Source organism: Barbatula barbatula (genome assembly GCF_947034865.1).
Source record: "Barbatula barbatula genome assembly, chromosome: 10".
NCBI classification, from domain to species: Eukaryota; Metazoa; Chordata; class Actinopteri; order Cypriniformes; family Nemacheilidae; genus Barbatula; species Barbatula barbatula.
Window position 1 is genome coordinate 21,059,048 of NC_136773.1, and position 17,391 is coordinate 21,076,438.

The window sequence follows — 17,391 nt, forward strand, 5'->3', positions numbered from 1 at the left end:
CCCTAAATGCTTTTGCAGATGATTCACTTCTTCCACATAAAATTAGAAATAGAGGACTAGGAAATGAGTCAGATAATTGTATAAAATAGCATACAATTACAGGGCAAACAATGATGAGACTCCTTTCTTAAATTAAAGGGGCAGCCACCTCTGTCAGTGTTGAACAGTCTTTTGTGCGCCTGACTCAGAGCTTGGAGCTCATTTTAAACAACTCTGTTTACCAAAGGGCACTATGGCCAAAGTAATTAATGACCTAAATTCATTTGTCATCCATTTGTTTGTGTTGTGAATACACGTGTGTATGTCAAGGCCAACAGTGAACGGCTATATAACACAAAAGCACCAGATACAAACTCAGCAGGCCTACAGAGACTATGACTCGACCGACTTGCTATCCCTGCTACCAAACCATAGAGAAAAAACGTACACTTTACTTAACCAGACTCCAAGCAATCAATCGTGCATTCAAACAATAAAAGTTTCCCTAAAGGACCCTAGCTGTCAAAGACCTAACATTTTATAGTGCTCTTCTGAAAGCTCACGCAAAGATTTTTGAAGCGACATTCCAAAGCAATCACCAAAATGTGTCTCACAGGATTCCCATCAGTAGATAATACGGCACGCAGAACAGACGGAGATCTATAGGAGCGTGCACGTGGGGGTATACAGTACTTACAGCCATCATATATATCCGTGGGGATGTGCACAGCTGTATGGTTGTAGGAAGTGAAGCGGTTTTTGAATGAAGGATCCTCTTGGAATTCAGGTCTGATGCGGTTTTTCCGTCCTTCGGTTTCATTGGCGTAGAGCTGTGGGAGAAATGATTTTGATGTCACATTACCGGAAAAGCTGATTATTTCTGTCCCGGACCAAAACTAGCAGCTGACTGATATGAGTTTTAAAACCTAATATCTTTATAATAACCAGGCGATTTAAAAATACTATAAAGCAAAATTGCTATGAAATTCAATTTATTTAAACTTCTATCGAACACAATATTTCTCCAATAAAGCCTTTCACCCTGCTTAAAAAACAGAGAAGACGTATTATTTGTAAACATCACAACAGTGTTATAGCCTTTGTCACACGTTTACGAATTAGCTCGTAGAATCTTAATGATGCAGTAATAATAAAAAAGGGGATAAAGCATTCCTTGCAAGCTTCTGATGCGTGTTGACCTTCTCTTGCCATTTATTTTCAGCAAAATAAAACTGAATAGAATGTTATATTAAAATAAAAATAAAACAGTTGATCAGTATAAAAAATATCTTGCTAGTTTTGCTATCAGTATATAGACGGTTTCATTGGATGCACGTGCCTGGCATGAGGTTGTTGATCTGTCTGGCTAGTGACCAATAAGAAAAGTATTTATAAATTATTTAATTTATATTCACATTGATTTACATAAATATTTTATTAAATCATAATTATATTAAATAAACAATCTGTAGAATATTATTGTATATTAAAAAATAAATAAACAATTTGTTGAATGGGTCGTGTAACTTCGTTGCAAGGTTATTTTAGCTTCGAGTCGCGGATCCCTGTCTACTGCAAATATAACTTGTATTCTATAATATAACTGAGTGTGAGCAACGAGAAATGGTGAGAAAGTGGCGCATCCTGCGTTTTCCATGAGTTTTAGATGTTAATGGCACCTTAACAACACACGCCTTCCACAAGCATTTCTTAAACCTAAGAAAAGGCATTGACATATCGTACATCTGAGCGCAGGTAATTCAGGGAGAAGATATTTCTCATTACTGATGCTTTAAATAACCTATAAATAATATCACAATCGCATGGTCATAACTACACAGATGAGCACGGTTTTCGGCTTAAGAAAAATTGCGTTTGAAGTTTTTGAATCTTCTACTCACATTGTCCTTGGCATTAAAGTAAACTATATCATCGTCCTGCAAAGAGAGGAAAAATAAGAATATCAGATAATGAACAGAAACATTATGTACATGCAGCCAGTGCTGGTCAAATTGGCTTGTGCAGTAGACCTACTGTAACCACGGGTTTAAGAGCCATGCTCAGAGGAAAAATCAAGGTATAGTCCGGGGTCAATCATGTAACCATTTGGTTACCAGCCAAAATGTTTGGCTACACAATCATGTGACCTGAGGAAACCTTCCCATCATGCACAGTCTGCGTGTTTAGAAAACCAGGACACCATATAAATCCAAGCATGCAGAATACAGAAACATGTGTTCAAAGAACCGTCCATAAATACTGAAAATTGCAATCTAGTTAAAAAGAGAAATGCATGAATCTTTTATTCCAGAAATTCAAAATAAATATGCATAAAAAGAACACTACGTTTACAACCACTGCAAGCACAATATTCTCTCCTTGCTGGGAATTAGCTTTGTAGTGCAAAGCAACATGCACGTGTGCAATGTATTATGGTGTGCTAAAGAAAACCGGTGCGGTTGAGCTTTATATCAAAACCGTGGCAGAGGTAAACCGGCTGATGTTACCTGGCACGTTTCGTTTTGGGGGTCGGATATTTTTCAGACATTCGGAGCATATGGTGTGCGTGTCTATAGTGAAAATTAGTCCACGGGAGATATGCAAAATATGTGTTCAGTGAAATAAAATCTTCAGACATGCGCGGGCAGCGTGGGGAGTAAAATTAGATCTATTAAGCTGCCACACATTCCCTCATCGACACACACACACACAGACACAAACACACAAACTCTGGGGTCAAGAGAGGCCTCGATACAATCCGAATATTTGTTCATTTATCAATTTTTTCATTTTCTCTTGTTTGTTTGGATTTCATTTAGCTGAATGTGGTGTCATAATGATGGCCTTGAATGCGCCGGAGCATTCAGCGGTGATATTAAACTGAGGTGTTATCAATTTCAGCAATCTCGTCTGCTGCTGGCGTCTTTATTTGAAATGATCTAATTAAATTCTGCATTACCATCACACGGATAAAATATGTAACGAGTCAGCTAAGGTTTCCTCGGCTGCCGTAAGTAAACATATGTGCGAGACACGTATGAAAACAGATTTAAATTGGAATGAAAAAAGGCAAGTCTGAACACTCTGTTCTGTTCGAGAAGCCATAAAGATATACTTCGCAATAATGTATTGCATTTCTGTCCTTCTTTGCTCAAAATAATTCAAATTAAAGTTATAAATGCAACATGTCTGTCCAAAAAAATGCAAGTGCTTTAAACCAAAAGGTTTTACGATATTTTATAGTTTTACATCTTCAAAGAACTTTTCTTTCAACAGTTGCCTTTGGTTCATATACTTTTCTCTAAAGGCGCTTTGAAACAATGGGTGGAATGGAAAAAGTTTAAAAACATTAAATCAAAACGAAAGTGCAGTTCATTGTGGTGTAAATGTTCTGTTCACCTGAATTCAAAAATCTTAAATATCTACTTACTTGGAACTCATCTTTCCATTGATGCTCCCTTTGGAAATCCTCTGCTGCAGCTGCCAAAGTCTACAAACAACAACAAATAACCATTTTAATTAGTCCAGCATATCATCAAAGTATCGTCAAAGTAGCTTTGATCTTGAGTTAATAAATAAAAAGTAATAATTGCAACGACACTGCCATCATGTAACACGGCCCTACCTGCCCAAACCTGAACATATGCTTCTATATTTTATACCACAAATCAATAACAAATAAAATAATTAAGATAACAAATCTGGTCTAGAGGAATAAAACGAGCAATTATCAAAATCAAGATCAAATCCTAAGAAAAGCAACAAACGGTGACAGATTTTTTTCAGAGGAGCAGGTCTGTATATATCATCTCCAAATTTGCATCCGGAAAAAACTATACAGCTTTGTTGTGGCCTTAAGTAATGATTTTCAAACTTGCGGGCCAAAGGTCTGACAGGGCAGTGTGCTCCGTTTTTGAAAGGACAGAACAGAACGCTCAGGAGTCGGTTCTGTCACCCAGAGATCTTAGCAGCTCAACCCACGCAGGCACGCAGAACCTCAGAGCCTTCCCTGCAGGAGACCGCACTGTAACACACTGTGACATTTTCAGAACAAGGAAAGATTCACGGCGAGCTCTTTGACACATACGGTATTTTAGACAATACAGCTGAATTTTATGAGTCTTTGTCACAACCGGATGAGTTCTGGTACGATTCTCGCTACACATCAACACAGTTAAACAAGTCACCAATCTATGACTCAGGACGAATGATCATTGCCAATTCTGTGTAATATACACAATGATTGCCACTTATTCCTACGTTGATGTATTAACTGGAGTTATGTGTCATATTTGCTTTTTGTCGTGGCATCGCAAACATTGAGATTTCCAAGCTAGATGTTTTCTGGTGCAGGTGTACAATGGAGGGTTATCGACAAAGAATATTCTGACACACATTAAACCATTTCTCCCCAAAAGTGGGATGGAACGATATATGATCTACATTCGCTTCAAATGTATGTTGTTTTGAAGTAATGCTAAGGCTAAAGTTTAGCCAGTGGTACAGCAAACACTTATTGCCAGCTCAGCAACTGCATTAAATAAACATCTTAAACATAAACATAAACATCCGCCAAAAAGCACAGACACCCCTGATGTCCACCAACTAGCTCATAAAGCCATTACTTTTCAACCTGAAGTTCAAGCATCCCGGGAAAATCTAGACCATAAATTAGTCTGTATAATTGCACTCATCCAAAACTCCAAAATCCAGAGTTTATATGAGACAGGCAATGGGCCTGTAAGGTGGGCGTGGGCGCTAGCACCCGTACCGATGGCATTTCAGATGCAACCAGCTCCAGGATGCACAGACACAGCGGGATATGTGGTTTTCTAACAAAAACTTTTACGACGGTGACAGCTGCCTTCGTAAAATATGCACGTTGTCTACATTCCTATCCAGACGCTGTGGACGTTGCTCATACAGAGTGCCACACACACAAACATACAATTAGACACTCAAGAGCACTAAGCCTGGGATGAGATCCAGCAGTCTCTGCACCTCCTCTGCACAGTCTGGGAACGACTAAAAATACACAGTTTCACACTCAGCCACGATCACATTTACACATGCACTTGGAGCTTAGAGATCTTGTTAGCCGGAGCCCATTCGAACTAACCCTACTTACAAAATATGACATCAAAATCAGAGAAATGTACAATACTATATTTGCTCATCGTAATTTTAACGGTTGACAATGAAGCATCGCAAAAAAACTTCCACGTGTCAACAAAATCACACCGCTGCCATAACAACCGTTTCCAGGACAGACTCATTAGTGGTCGGTGGTCATTAGAGGCCCACAAGAGCGAAAGTTCATGGGGGTGCATAATGGAAACCAAGGCTGAAGTATTTCTATTGCTCATTATAGAGAATAATCAATTATGTACTATAGAGATAATAGAAGACGGAGGTGAGGGTTGCATTCATTCAGATGTTTTTTATTGAAAATAAAGGCAGGCGGAGGTGGAGGGCTGAACTGGTATGAACTCTAATTTCTGAGAGAACACAAGCAGCCAGTCATTGATAAGACATCATCCTGCGAAGTCATCGATACAATATAATGAATAAAAAGCCACAGGAGACACCCATTACTGCCGCTGCGAGCACACACGGTCGTATTTACACTTTACATAGGGGGAGGGGAGAGAGAGAGAGAGAAAATTATTAAATATGGAAGCAAAGAAAGCCAGGAAGGAACGAAGAAAGAAAAAATACAAGGAGAGAATGAAGGGTGGAGAAAAGGCAAGGATGGAAGGAAGAAAGGAAGTAAGGTAGATGTAGGAAAGAAACATGTAAGAAAAAAACTAAAAGAAAGCAGGCGACAAGAAAATGACTTAAACATTCATTTTTGCACTATTTCGCCTGTAGCGTCTTTAATTTTTAATAAACTTTCTTACGCTTAATAACACACTTCTAGCAGCTATAAATCAAGCCTGCGCTATTAACCGTGTAGTATTTTTACAGTAACAGCTTTAGTGGCACACGTGTAACTCAAGACCTTCTTGAGTCTGGAGGTGATTTCAGGACTGATATCCACAAGCAATAAACCACAGCCACGCTTTCTTGTTCATCCCCACTGATTCATTCGGCAGATTACAGATGCCACAGTGGAGTTAGTCAATAAACTCACGGGAGGTCTATCAATACCTTCACTCCAATTTAATCACGGCAGTCTAAGAGAGAGAGAGAGTGAGAGAGAATGACAGAGGAAAAAGCAGAGACAGATAGAAAAGAAGATGGATTCATGTGAGCACCATCTGATTTTGTGACACTTATTGCCAGCCCAGCATCACGTGATGCAATCCATGCACTCCATAGGGATTCACTATCACAAACTCAAGTACCTATGTTTGACGGCCTGAACAATGACCAGGTAAGCCCACATTTATGTTAAACCTGACTTGTAATTAACACTAGCTTCCATTAAAAGAATGATCCCTTATTAAATAGATAAAGTACCCATAGAAGTCCATAAGAACGAAACAGGTTGAAGTACCAAAACGACAACCATGGAAAACCAAAACAAATACATTTGTGTTTCACTGAAATAAAACATAATGATAATAGAAACGTTTTATGTTGTCAGTTTGTCGCTGCCTCAAGCCACGTTTCATGGTTTCTTTATAATGAACTTCTCTGAAGAACAAGTGAGATAACGTGAGACTTTTTATTCCTGAAATAAGTACTCGTTCTTTTAACAGCAACTAGTGTTCATGACAAGGTTTGAAAGAGATAAGAGCTCATCTGGTCATTGCTTAGGTATCTTAAACCTCGTTTTCACTTTTTAGAAAGACATCCAGTTCGGCTCATCCCAACCACAGATTCAGGTTTATAGCCACTTTTACCTCCGTTTCTCAGTCAAAATTAGCATGTTCCCCCTTCATGAACATCCACTTTTGACAAATAAAAAAACACATTTCATGGTTAGATCAATTTCAACAATCCGATGTAACAAAACGATGTAAAACATAGCTATTTTGAGTTTGAAATCACTTGCTGGCCTCCATCGGCACTTCCCACAGTGCAGTAAAGTCATGGGCGAACAACCTATTGCCCTAAGTAAATAATCACATGACTATCAGATGTGGGAACCAACACAGATAACCCTGAAGTCCAGATACTCGCTGATAGAGCTATCACTGTTCAACCTATTCTGAGAGAGCGAGAGAGAGAGCGAGAGAGAGAGCGAGAGAGAGAGCGAGAGAGAGAGCGAGAGCGAGAGCGAGAGAGAGAGCGAGAGAGAGAGAGAGAGAGAGAGAGAGAGAGAGAGAGAGAGAGAGAGAGCGCGAGAGAGAGAGAGAGAGAGAGAGAGAGAGAGAGAGAGAGAGAGAGAGAGAGAAAAGAATTCAATCATAGATAGGTGAATGCCCCTAAATATTCTGTTAATCCCCCGACTACACCTCAAATCAAACACTGCACATCCATACAATTCAGCCAGGCTAAAAAACTAAGTCTATTAAAAAAAGGTCACATTGAAAAGTAAATTGCATTACCTGAATAAAATGTCAGTGCTTGCAAGCTGTAGATAAAATAACTATTAAAGTCGTAATCCAAATAGACCAGTGATACTTGCCCTTATGATCCTTAACCACCATCGTAACTTATCACAACTTTAACAACTTTATCGTGTATACTATTTTTGAAAGATTTAGCAGTGCCTTTCCTTATTCAGACTTTTAACAATAAAAAATGTTTTTAGTATCACCAAGCACATTACTGCTGTCATGAACATCACTGCAAGCATTTTAAAGAATTGAGTTTGCCCCTAAAAACCCTCATATTTAAGATATCAGCAAAATGAGAAGTGACAGGGATGCACATCTCTGTCACGACAGCAGAGTGACATTCGGAAGATTAGAAATGACTGCAGACTAACATTGTGTGTAAGCAAGACCAGAACGTCCCAAAATTGTTAATTTAATCTTTCATAGCTTCTTAACAAGATTTTAAAAACACTCAGCATTATAAGACACCCAACTTGGTTGATCAAGGCCATGATGTTACAGAGAAATTCTGAAAAAAACATGAAATATTGATGTACAACCATTCACAAGCAAGGTTTAAAAAGCACAAATTTAACCGCAACAAAGATCTACTAAGATCTGTGCATCACTTAACTAAGGATTTAATTAAATCTGAATTACAGAAAAATATGAAATAAATTATGCCTGAATTCAGTTTCAGACTCCCCTCTACACACATAACAGGGAACAAACAACTCAAAGACATCTTTTGAACCTACACCAAATCCCCCTGTGATGACCCAAAGCTTATATTTTCCTCTGATTGACCAAAGACGAGCGCCTCAGGTCTGTCTGTTTGGAATAAAGGGATTTTGACCGCACTAAAAACTACAGCATGAAGCAGAGGTGAGACACGCATCATCTGAACGAGGCGTCGAGAGAGAGGCGACACACAGCGGCTATAATATCACACCCATCAATCCTGGATTATTCCAGCCATGAAAACAGATGACAAAAGCACAAATAAACCCTCAGCTCACACGGCGCATTCATCTCCTTTTGCATCTCACATTAAGCCTCTCGTTTGCTCCCAGAATGCAAAGCTACCTTCTGCGCACAAGCTCATTTATTCTGAGCATATCCCAACCACAATAAACAAACCTCAGATCTTATTAGAATCTTACAATCACATTCCCTGAATGCACACGGGTGACCTCCGGATGCAGTTGGTCCATTATTTTGAGACTAACGTTCAGACAGACAGTGAAGTGACACAAGCTATAAACTTAACAAGGTCGGAGGTATATTGCTTTCTAATCGGAGACATTGGCTAAGCGTCGTCATTGAGGTGTGAGAGTCGGTCATAAATCCTGTTTGGTTGGGCTCTCTTGGGCAGCGGCGAGCTTCATAAATGATTCAAGATCTGATGTGCGTGTCTATTCACAGATGAAGATGTCCTCTGCCCGGTAGTGATGGACTACAACGTCAACCGCCGTTCTACTATGGAACCCAGCCAAAGCAATGAAGACGATTCATATGTTCTTCTATACCATAATGAGACAATGTTTGAGTAAATTTAAGCCTGTGGGCTAATGGAATACATACAATTTCTTTATTAAACATGAAAACAAATAGCTACAATTTTAAGCAGTTGGCTGCAAATATACAATGCTGCTTTGTGGGTGGTTGCCAGGGTGTTGTGGTCAAGGCATTACCAATAATGTAAAAAATAATGTATAATTAAATAAAAAAAATATATTATTATTATGTATTTGTATTATTATGAAGATTATTTCAATTATTATTTTGAACATTACATAATAATAATCAGAGTATTTTATTTGTAATATTATTTAATAAAACGTATCTTAAATAAAAAAAATATTATTATTATATATTTGTATTCTAATTAAGATACGTTTTATTAAATAATATTACAAATAAAATACTCTGATTATTATTATGTAATATTCAAAATAATAATTGAAATAATCTTAATAATACATAATAATAATAGTAATTTCTATTAAATTAATTATTAGTTTATATTATTATTATTTTTAATGCCTTGACCACAACACGCTGGAAAACACCCACAATTTATATTGTAGAAAACATAATATAAATGTTAAAGCATATTCCTTGGATGCCAATGCATTGCAAAAATGTTATGTTGTGTAAATTGAATAAAACTGCTTTTGAACACTAAAATACCTCTTTGGAATTTCGGATTAACACTGGATTGGACAGAAACTGCGCAGAAGGAAATATTACATCAGGATTATCCTCCACAGTCAACAAGAGATTCTTAAAAAACTGCAAATGGAATATTCAAATAACCTGGCAATCCAGAGATGTCGAGCGATTACGCTGATGGAACCCAGCGGAGAAGTTGTATATTTAATACCATGGTTTTTTCCCCAGAGATATTTATGCAGACAACAATGTGGCATTCGAGAAAGGATCTCGACACTGCTTGTCTTTTCCCCAGAGGAGGTGCGAGGAACGATCCAATTACCTGCAAGACATTACATCTGCTCCCATTATTTAAGGGGCATAATGGTTAAACATGGCAGCCGGCGTTATAGGCTGATGGTTCAGCGTAATGCTTGATTGGAAATAACCTCTTGACCAATAATAACATGGCCACTGCAAAGTGCAATTTGGGTCGGAAAAAGCGCAGCGCAATTTGAACCTTTTAAATTCTCAAGTTGATTCGCTCTTCATGTGCATTAGTGCCAGACAACCTCATGCATGTTTGGAGAGGACATTAAACTAAGTGTCACACAAATGTCAAGCATCTTAAAAAGTATATATATCATGAATATCCCTTGTCGTCCCGTGAATATTTACCATTTCCAAACTTAATGAATGCATCAAATATTATTGTGCAAAATAAAAAGTGCATATTGTTTTAAAGAAAAGTTGAGGTTTATGAAAAGTTTTGCAGACTTTTACTTATTTTTCAAGATCTAATGAGTGACAAACGAAAACTAAAGAAATTAAAAGAGATTCAAGGTCACATGACCCACGCTCTGTTTTTGAAAACCTTGCCCAGCAGCAGTACAGTTCATTTCACACACTCTCAACGGCAAGCGAAATAATAAAAAATGTGTTTGATGCAAAAGGATGGAGATTCGCTCATACAGAGACGTTGCATCCATTACGCTCTCGCTGCCCTCGCCAGTGGGCCTCTGGGTACCTTCACACACATGCCGTTATTGACAGCCCCTCGCTAATGAAGAAGCCGATAGGCTGAAGCCCAAAGACAAATACGTCCCCCGAGTCCAGCTCGCCTGAAAATCAATGGTCCATTTACCTCGGCCTGCATCCTTTGACACCACCGACCAATTTATACCCACAGACATTAACTTAAATCAACCTAAACCGTGTAAAACTCTTACACTAATGAAAACACCCAAATTACTCCTAGGTTCAAGAATTTCATTAGAATAAAAGCCATGACTTGACTTTAGATGTTATTATAGTGTACCCATCCAAATATTACATTGTTCCTGCAGAGAAAATCAAAAGCTGTTGTGTTTTAAAAGAACAATAAATAACATTTATTAGATTGAGACATAAATAGTGAATGGACTAATATAATTTACTTGCATCATTATTTCTACTACATATTTCCTTCCTCACATCCAGCAAACCTTAAAAAGCTAAAAATGATGTGTATGAAAGTGGCTTCTAAAATCAACTCTCAACTGTTTCTCCAAGCAATAATGATAAGTACTTATTAAAAAAATATGTAATCCTCTACTGATTTGACATACTGTAGATAGAGTTTGCAGAAGGGCTCTAAATAATGTCAAAAACTGTGCTCAGTCTTGCCAAGATATGAGTCTGCGAACAAAAATATGGTATCTGCGTTTATTGCACAGCTCTATTATCTCACTGGTATATCAACAGTTGTCCCATTTGTTACTATTTTTGTACATTCTAAACCATCCTCCATCCATAAAGCCACAATGAGAATAAAAACAATGCATCCATAAAAGGACGTGAGAAGACAGAGAGCGAAAGAGAGGAAGAGACAGCATTCGGTTCAGAAACGTCTAAAGTGAAGCAGGCTGAGAATGCAAAGCATCCAATTTGGTGCATTGGCCAATAGAAGCGAAAGTGGGGGTATTAGATGGAAGGATTTATGGGTCTGTCTGTGGCCTAACGCAGCTCTGGGGAAAGATTCCCTCCTTCCAGTGGCCTTTCACAAAGGCCAGAACACACTGGTGGGGGGAATAAAGACCACCTCCGATGGGTTATTACTCTGTGACGCGAGCGTGTACTCATTTATCTCATGATTGCAAAATGCCACACTAAAACACGACCCATCTGCACTCACGCCAAAAAACACACTTGGACACAATGCCATAATACAAAGAACACAAATACTCAGTAAGTGACCCCAATATGTTGCTATACACATTCAATTAAGTGATTTTTAATCTGCTGATGTATGAAAACACATAAAAAATGTGATTATCGATTCCAAAATAAATTTTTGTATGCACATCCTGTAATATAAGGGCATGGCATGTATATTTATATGTACAGTATATATAAATGCACACACATGCATATGTATATCAGATTTAAATAAATATATGTATACATTTATTATTTAATATAATTTCCATATAAATATGTATATTCACTCATAATTCTTAAATATACGGGTAGTTAAACAGCACATTTGTCCTATGGCATGACAGCAACAATTAAGAAAAAAACTAACATTAAGCTAAATGAATCGTGTGATAATTTACATCATAAATAGAAAAGTAATAAAACAAAGTAATATACATTTTATTTTCTTACTTTTTGCAGTCACATCATTTGCAGAATACATGGCACAGTTTTTTTGTGAACTACCCACACATGCATATACACATATATATATATATACACACACACACACGCACACATATACATATATATATATATATATATACATATATATATACACACATATATATATATATATATATATATATATAATGTCGTGAACGTGGCGGTTAACAGAAGCTTTAATTATAAATACAAAACAAACACCCACGATGGGGAAAAAACACTAACCAAACTAAATATCAAAACAGAAAACAAATACTTCCCACAAGGGGGGCAAAAATAAACAACCAGGAATAACAAACAAGGAACTTGGAAATATACATACAGGAACATGACCGAGGGAACTTGGACCACAACGTACAGGGTAGGAAACATGTACAACGAACGAGCACAAGACAATAGACATGAGGGCATTAAATAGGGAAACTAACAAAGGAGATAACAATGGGCAGGTGTGGGGAATGAGACACAGATGGAAAGCAATACTAGAAACGAGAGGGGCGGGGCCAAACTACGAGACTGGAGAGAACGCATATTAAGTCCTGATTGACAATAATACGGCTCTCTCCACATAAAACACTTGGGTCTCTCATGATTCTGCCACTAGACTAGAAAATCAAGACAAGAGAAGGCAGAATCATGACAATATAGGCCTACATAAAAAATACAATCACACACATATTATATAAACACAAACATTTATTTTGATATCGATTGATAATTATTTGACAGCCCTTGTTAAAATACATCACAGAGAGGTGAACGTTTATTTTTTGTACTTGGGCTGTCAATGAACCACCCTGGGACCCGTTTCAGAAAGCAGGGTAAGTGCAAACTCAGAGTAAGTTAACCCCAGAAAACGGGATACTCTGGGTTTTCAGTTTCAGAACGCGAGGTATATCAAACCCGTGACCGTGGGGTAAGTCAAGCCCGTTTCAGAAATCAAGGTATATTATACTTAGAGTGAGTAACCATAGTAACCTACTCTGTGAACCTAACCTGGTCAGGAGCAGGTTTTATTCCACTAACCCGAGGTTTGTTACAATCTCCGCCCCTTTTAGAAGCGCGAGTGGTGTTGAAATTGCCTTTGCCGTTTGTTTATTCATTTGTTTTCCTTAATCGCGCACAAGTTCGTAACACAGACATTAAATGTCCGTTTATTCAGGAACCCGTAGACGAGGAAGCTGGATTCATTCAGAGAGAGTTACATTTACGTCGGGAGAGAATATATGGTGAAGCCACGTTTGGATGTTTTATCATATCCGGAGGATTCTTTATTTGAGCGGCACAGTTTTTCTTTACAGTCCATTAAATATATCCACAATCTGCTTCATCCTTACATCACAAACCTCACTCGTCGTGGTCGCGCTCTTACATCTGAGCAGATTCTCTGTATGGCTTTACGTTTCTTTACTAATGGAAGCTTTCTTTATAACACCGGGGATGCAGAACACGTTAGCAAGGCAACTGTATGCAGAGTAAGAAAAGTGTGCATCGGTCTCAAGCACTTTATATACATGTGTGTTAAGTTTCCTGTGAGAACCATCAAAGAGGAGTTTCATAAGATTGCAGGTGAATGGTGAACGTCTTTCTGAATAAGCTGATCAAATAAATGTGGTCTCGCTGCAAACTCTAATAATTCAAATAACCTTTAGGGTTTCCCATTGTGATTGGGTGCAAATTTAAAAGGTCCAACTCGCCCCGCGCGGGCTTCGAACTGCCGTCGGTCAGAATGAGACACGGGCGCTCTAACAACGAGCCTAACGATGCGCAGTCCCTATAACGTCCGTCGCCAGAGCATCTCTGTTGGTCGGGGAGTGACTCTAGCTGGTCTCCGTTACACACAGCTGGAGCAGGGGCGAGAATGGCCAGTTTTTTGTCTTCTATAGCCACAGTGCTCGGTTCTCATATCCTCATAACTTTCAAGGCCAGTTTATTAAATATATCAAATATTTCCCAGTCAGGCATCCTACTAGCAAGAGCATTTAAACTCACCGGACTGAAGGATGTTTTTATATTTTATTTTCAGCTGCTGCCATGTTCTTTTTATTGCAGAAGGATTGTACCTACATGACAAAAGTCGTAGGTATATATGTTTATATGTGTGTATATATATATATATAGATATATATATAGTGCCTACAATTCGACTGGCGAGAAATAAATGGAGCGCTTTTTATCACGTGCCGTTGCCATGGTGAATCGTGTTATCTTCGCTCAATTGATGATGTCTTTTTAAAGCCGCGATGAACACGCGTAACCTCGGGTGAACTTACTCAGAGTGGATTGAACTGATTGAAACCAGCTGTTCTGAAACAGAAAACTCAGAGTAGCGGTTATCTGAGTAAATCAACTCAGAGTTCATATTTTAACTCAGGGTTGCTTGAACCTCCTTATTGAAACGGGTCCCTGAACTACCAATCACTCATATACAACAAACTAAAACACAAATATCAAACTAAAACAACTGCATAGCGACACCCTAGCTACCACCCACTTTCTTGCATTGTTTTTTAATTTGTTTTGCAGAAGTTTAAAAATCACAAATACAACTTTAGATTTAAAGAAACAATAAAACAGCAATAAAATGTACAAAAATTGTGAGTGTATATATGAAAATAAATTAGAAATAGAAGTGCATTTTCTCTGTTTGTTGCCTTGGCACTGAAGAAAAAAATAAATTCCCGATGGGTAGCCATCTGAAATCCTCCACATACGCATCACTCCCTAAATAAACTCAACAATCAAACGTTCTGAGGCCGATAACATGTCAGTTAATGAGAATCTGAGATGTGAATTAACAACTCTATCAGGGAATGTGAAAATAACCCAGAATGTAACGCAGACGTCACACCGAGCCATCTGAGCTTATTAAAAACCCTCTGTACACAGCATGCTTTGATATGAAACTGCTGGCCTCATGCACAAACATCAAACTGTAATCATTTAAGAACAAGCCCATCTGCCTGTACAAGTCGTCTTACAACACTTGCAGGTCTCACAGACACACATGAGTTGAATCAGAGAACAATCTAAATCTACAAGGGTTCTTAACAATGATTTGTTTGCCTGAACGTTAAAAAAAATTGACGTTGTGCGTATTCTGTATATAATACTGGGTCAGACCTTTTGGGTCAGACTTGGTGTCGTGCAGCCAATACGTTGTGTGCAAAGTGAGTGGAAGTTCCTTTGGGCCGCTCTGTTTGATGTGAAGAATATTCACAGGAGAACGAAAGGCAACATCTGCTTCAGACACACAGATTCTGTTATCAACAGCACTCATTACGAGATACACACACACACGTGGATGCAAGCTGATGTCCTGCACACATGCAGCGAGATGAGACGCCAATACACCGAAACACGGTACGACTTCCGTGTATATAACACTGCTGAAAATAGAGCTCCTGACAAGTGCTGGCTGATAGACGTTATATTACAAAACCGACTTCACAGTCTGACAGATATGTGTGAAAATGTCCAGATATATGTTGGAGAGAACGGAGGCATCTGCAGCGTGTTGAGCTGGATCTTGTGACCCATTTCGAGCTATTTCCATAGGGAAGAAAGATTTACAAATACGAACGATTTAATACATCAAGTATGACTGAACGTCCACAATGGCTATTGGGTAAAGTTTGGCTTTGGCTTGCCCATACAGCCTGTGACATTAGGCAAAAACAAAAGATGTTTCAGAAGCGGATTAAGTTGTTTCTTGAGCTTAAAAGAAAAGACAAAAAATGGTCTTGTGGCTTTCTCTTGTGCCATTTGTCTGTTCCTAAGGACATATAATTGCCCAGAGGTGAGGAATTCCAGTGGGAGCCTGTGTTGGAAAGGGTCACAATTCAGCCCTTCTTAATGATCTGACAATGCAGGAAAGCGCCTGTCAGGGGTGCATGCGCAAGGGAAGGAGAAAACGTTTCAAGTGTCAAACGACCAATGTGAAGAAGAACGAAATAAACGAACAACAGAGACAACAGCTTTTCCCCAAGCCAACCTTACATGACTGATTACTCTTTCATTCTGTGTGCATGTTTCTCTCTCACGCACAGACACACACACACACACACACACACACACACACACACACACACACACACACACACACAAAAGTGATTTAATATAAATTATTCAGATGTTAATTACCTTTTACATAACTCTTAGAAACAGTCAACTCTTACAAAACAGTCAGACAGAAACAGTCAACTCTTACAAAACAGTCAGACACACACACACACACAGATACAACTTGCAAAATATTAATAATTCAGTTTGACGAACAAGACACAAGCCCCAGCGCCCATTATCAAACTGAAATAACACACCCAGACATCATAACAGCCGAGGACAAAGACCCTAATGGTAAGATTTCTTTGCCGGCATACAAATACATCAAGCAAACATCAACACACCTTGCGCAATTAACAAAAAAGACACAAATGTTCCAAGACAACCAATCCACAACGCTGCACCTGCTCTCGCAAAAGAAAATCCTATGTATTTTTGCCAGCATATACACAGTAGATATACACTAAATGTTGTGAAGCCTTATATATAAACAACATTTATTTGTAATCGATTAGTCGTGAGTCGCGACTAATAGACCACGCACGGTCACTTCCGAGTTTACGCTCAGGGCGCTTAAACACATCCGCTGCCCCACCGGAAGCCATTCATCTCTACCTAGAGCTGTGCAAGTGACAGAGAAGATGGATATTTGTACTTGCTATACATAGTTACATTACAACAAAAGGATGTTCGTCGAGATTGTGAGACTGTCAACTGCCCCCCCCCCTTTATAGTAAAATGGAGAGCATTAAACTATAAGTTTAGAAATACACGGACAGCTTGGATGCTATTGTATATTAGCAAATCTAGCACATAAGACTAGATAACACTGAATAACATCACCTTTACACCGTTCCCGGTAAGACAAGTCTGTTTACATCTGTCATATGGCTCTGATTTACAGAGTTTTCACACCCGGAGTCTATTTGGTTTCCAGAATAAAAATGTTTTGTTTACATAACATATGTGTGTGTACTGTGTGTAGTTATGTATAAATAAATAAATAAACATGTGCATAAATATA

At 38.4% G+C, this 17,391-nt stretch overlaps 1 protein-coding gene across 3 annotated transcripts in view; it reads right to left on the reverse strand.

The window, feature by feature from the left end:
- The window catches only part of LOC306899435 (voltage-dependent calcium channel subunit alpha-2/delta-1), an 82,752-nt gene that overhangs the window by 50,182 nt on the left and 15,179 nt on the right, over window positions 1–17,391 (reverse strand). For all 3 annotated transcript variants that reach the window (XM_079465675.1, XM_079465676.1, XM_079465677.1), the window contains exons 4-6: window positions 3,410–3,469; window positions 1,881–1,916; window positions 677–809 (exon numbers count right to left, since the gene is read on the reverse strand). In XM_079465675.1, coding sequence (XP_079321801.1) covers window positions 677–809; window positions 1,881–1,916; window positions 3,410–3,469 — 229 coding nt within the window. The remainder of the gene's footprint in view (window positions 1–676; window positions 810–1,880; window positions 1,917–3,409; window positions 3,470–17,391) is intronic.